This window comes from Oncorhynchus tshawytscha, linkage group LG29 (assembly GCF_018296145.1).
Source record: "Oncorhynchus tshawytscha isolate Ot180627B linkage group LG29, Otsh_v2.0, whole genome shotgun sequence".
NCBI classification, from domain to species: domain Eukaryota; kingdom Metazoa; phylum Chordata; class Actinopteri; order Salmoniformes; family Salmonidae; genus Oncorhynchus; species Oncorhynchus tshawytscha.
The window spans coordinates 34,175,235-34,177,734 of NC_056457.1; the positions used below are offsets into that span (position 1 = coordinate 34,175,235).

Here is a 2,500-nt window from a genome sequence, read left to right on the forward strand (position 1 = left end):
CTATTACATCACCTGTCTCTATTAGTCTATTACATTACCCATCTCTATTAGTCTATTACATTACCCATCTCTATTAGTCTATTACATTACCATCCATCTCTACCTGTCTTAGTCTATTACATTACCCATCTCTATTAGTCTATTACATCACCTGTCTCTTTTAGTCTATTACATTACCCATCTCTATTAGTCTATTACATCACCTGTCTCTACTTGTCTGTTCCCTTTCCTCTCTCTCTCTTTATGATGAGAAAAGGGCAGGCAAAGGGCAAAGGTCAATCAGGGAAGAAGGCCACATCATCTGAATACATTTACACTCACGGCCATGTATGGATTTGAACGTTTAAATGTTTATTTATCTGTTAATAGTTTCACAAATATGCATGTGACTAAATTATACTGATACTTTGTCCTAATAATATTCTGTACTCTGTCCTAATAATATTCTGTACTCTGTCCTAATAATATTCTGTACTCTGTCCTAATAATATTCTGTACTTTGTATATATTTACAGGGCATGAAGATCTTGTCATTTCAAACATTATTGGGGACAGAATAGTCTCGGGAAATCTCGGATCAGTCGGAACATTGAGGCAAAACCGTCCAGAACCACCAACTCCCGAAAACAAGGCAAACCCGTCCAGAACCACCAACTCCCTAAAACAAGGCAAACCCGTCCAGAACCACCAACTCCCTAAAACAAGGCAAACCCGTCCAGAACCACCAACTCCCCAAAAACAAGGCAAACCCGTCCAGAACCACCAACTCCCCAAAACAAGGCAAACCCGTCCAGAACCTCCAACTCCCCAAAAACAAACTCAGCCAGTATTACCCAGCCACAGCATCTAAACCAACAGATTTCCACTTCCTCATGCATTGAAGTCACTGGGAGGCGAAGTGAGCATTTGATTTCAGTGAAAACCTGAGCAGCAAACATGCTTCAAACAGACTCAGAGTTCACTAAAACACGATGGATCTGTACCATCATCGGACTGGGCTTTTACCTGGTGGACATTGTGACAGACGTTGGACTAGCAGTGAAGTACTTCCTGGTCGGAAAACTGGTCTGGGCTGGGCTGACTTTACTGTTTGTGGTGGTTGGCTCAGCAGCCACACAGGTCTTCAGCTACACCTGGTACAGAGATGACACGAGGAACCCACTGGTTAATCCTGGTGGAGACAAGCTGATATCTGGGATGAACAGAGGAAGACTGATTGGACTCCATGTTTTGCAGATGGGTATCTTCACCAGGTATGTGATGATGTGAGGTTGAAATGGGATTACTATATCTGTTATCAACTTTATAGTGACGTTAGCTGGAGATGTTCACAAGATTAGGGGTGGAAACGGACGGTATATTACTGGAAACTTATCACGTTTACCATTAAACTACCAGAATTTGGGAAACTTTCAAGGATTTTATGTAAATTCTCACAAGACATATAGTGGCAGTTTATTATTATTATTTAACTCGGCAAGTCAGTTAAGAACAAATTATTATTTTCAATGACAGCCTAGGAACAGTGGGTTAACTGCCTGTTCAGGAGCAGAACGACAGATTTGTACCTTGTCAGCTCGGGGGGTTTGAACTTGAAACCTTTCGGTTACTAGTCCAACTCTCTAACCACTAGGCTACCTGCCTCCTCTACACTCTAACCACTAGGCTACCTGCCACCTCTACACTCTAACCACTAGGCTACCTGCCTCCTCTACACTCTAACCACTAGGCTACCTGCCACCTCTACACTCTAACCACTAGTCTACCTGCCTCCTCTACACTCTAACCACTAGGCTACCTGCCTCCTCTACACTCTAGCCACTAGGCTACCTGCCACCTCTACACTCTAACCACTAGTCTACCTGCCTCCTCTACACTCAAACCACTAGGCTACCTGCCTCCTCTACACTCTAACCACTAGGCTACCTGCCTCCTCTACACTCTAGCCACTAGGCTACCTGCCGCCTCTACACTCTAACCACTAGGCTACCTGCCTCCTCTACACTCTAACCACTAGGCTACCTGCCTCCTCTACACTCTAGCCACTAGGCTACCTGCCGCCTCTACACTCTAGCCACTAGGCTACCTGCCACCTCTACACTCTAACCACTAGGCTACCTGCCTCCTCTACACTCTAACCACTAGGCTACCTGCCTCCTCTACACTCTAGCCACTAGGCTACCTGCCGCCTCTACACTCTAACCACTAGGCTACCTGCCTCCTCTACACTCTAGCCACTAGGCTACCTGCCGCCTCTACACTCTAACCACTAGGCTACCTGCCTCCTCTACACTCTAGCCACTAGGCTACCTGCCTCCTCTACACTCTAACCACTAGGCTACCTGCCTCCTCTACACTCTAACCACTAGGCTACCTGCCGCCTCCACACTCTAGCCACTAGGCTACCTGCCACCTCTACACTCTAACCACTAGGCTACCTGCCTCCTCTACACTCTAACCACTAGGCTACCTGCCTCCTCTACACTCTAGCCACTAGGCT

General features: G+C 46.1%; 1 protein-coding gene across 1 annotated transcript in view; it reads left to right on the forward strand.

Annotated features, from left to right (window-relative positions):
• LOC112238014 (XK-related protein 9) overlaps positions 1–2,500 on the forward strand; it is an 11,899-nt gene that overhangs the window by 2,667 nt on the left and 6,732 nt on the right. Inside the window, exon 2 of the mRNA XM_042308738.1 lies at positions 516–1,253. Within this exon, the coding sequence (XP_042164672.1) occupies positions 937–1,253 (317 nt within the window). The 5' untranslated portion in view covers positions 516–936. The remainder of the gene's footprint in view (positions 1–515; positions 1,254–2,500) is intronic.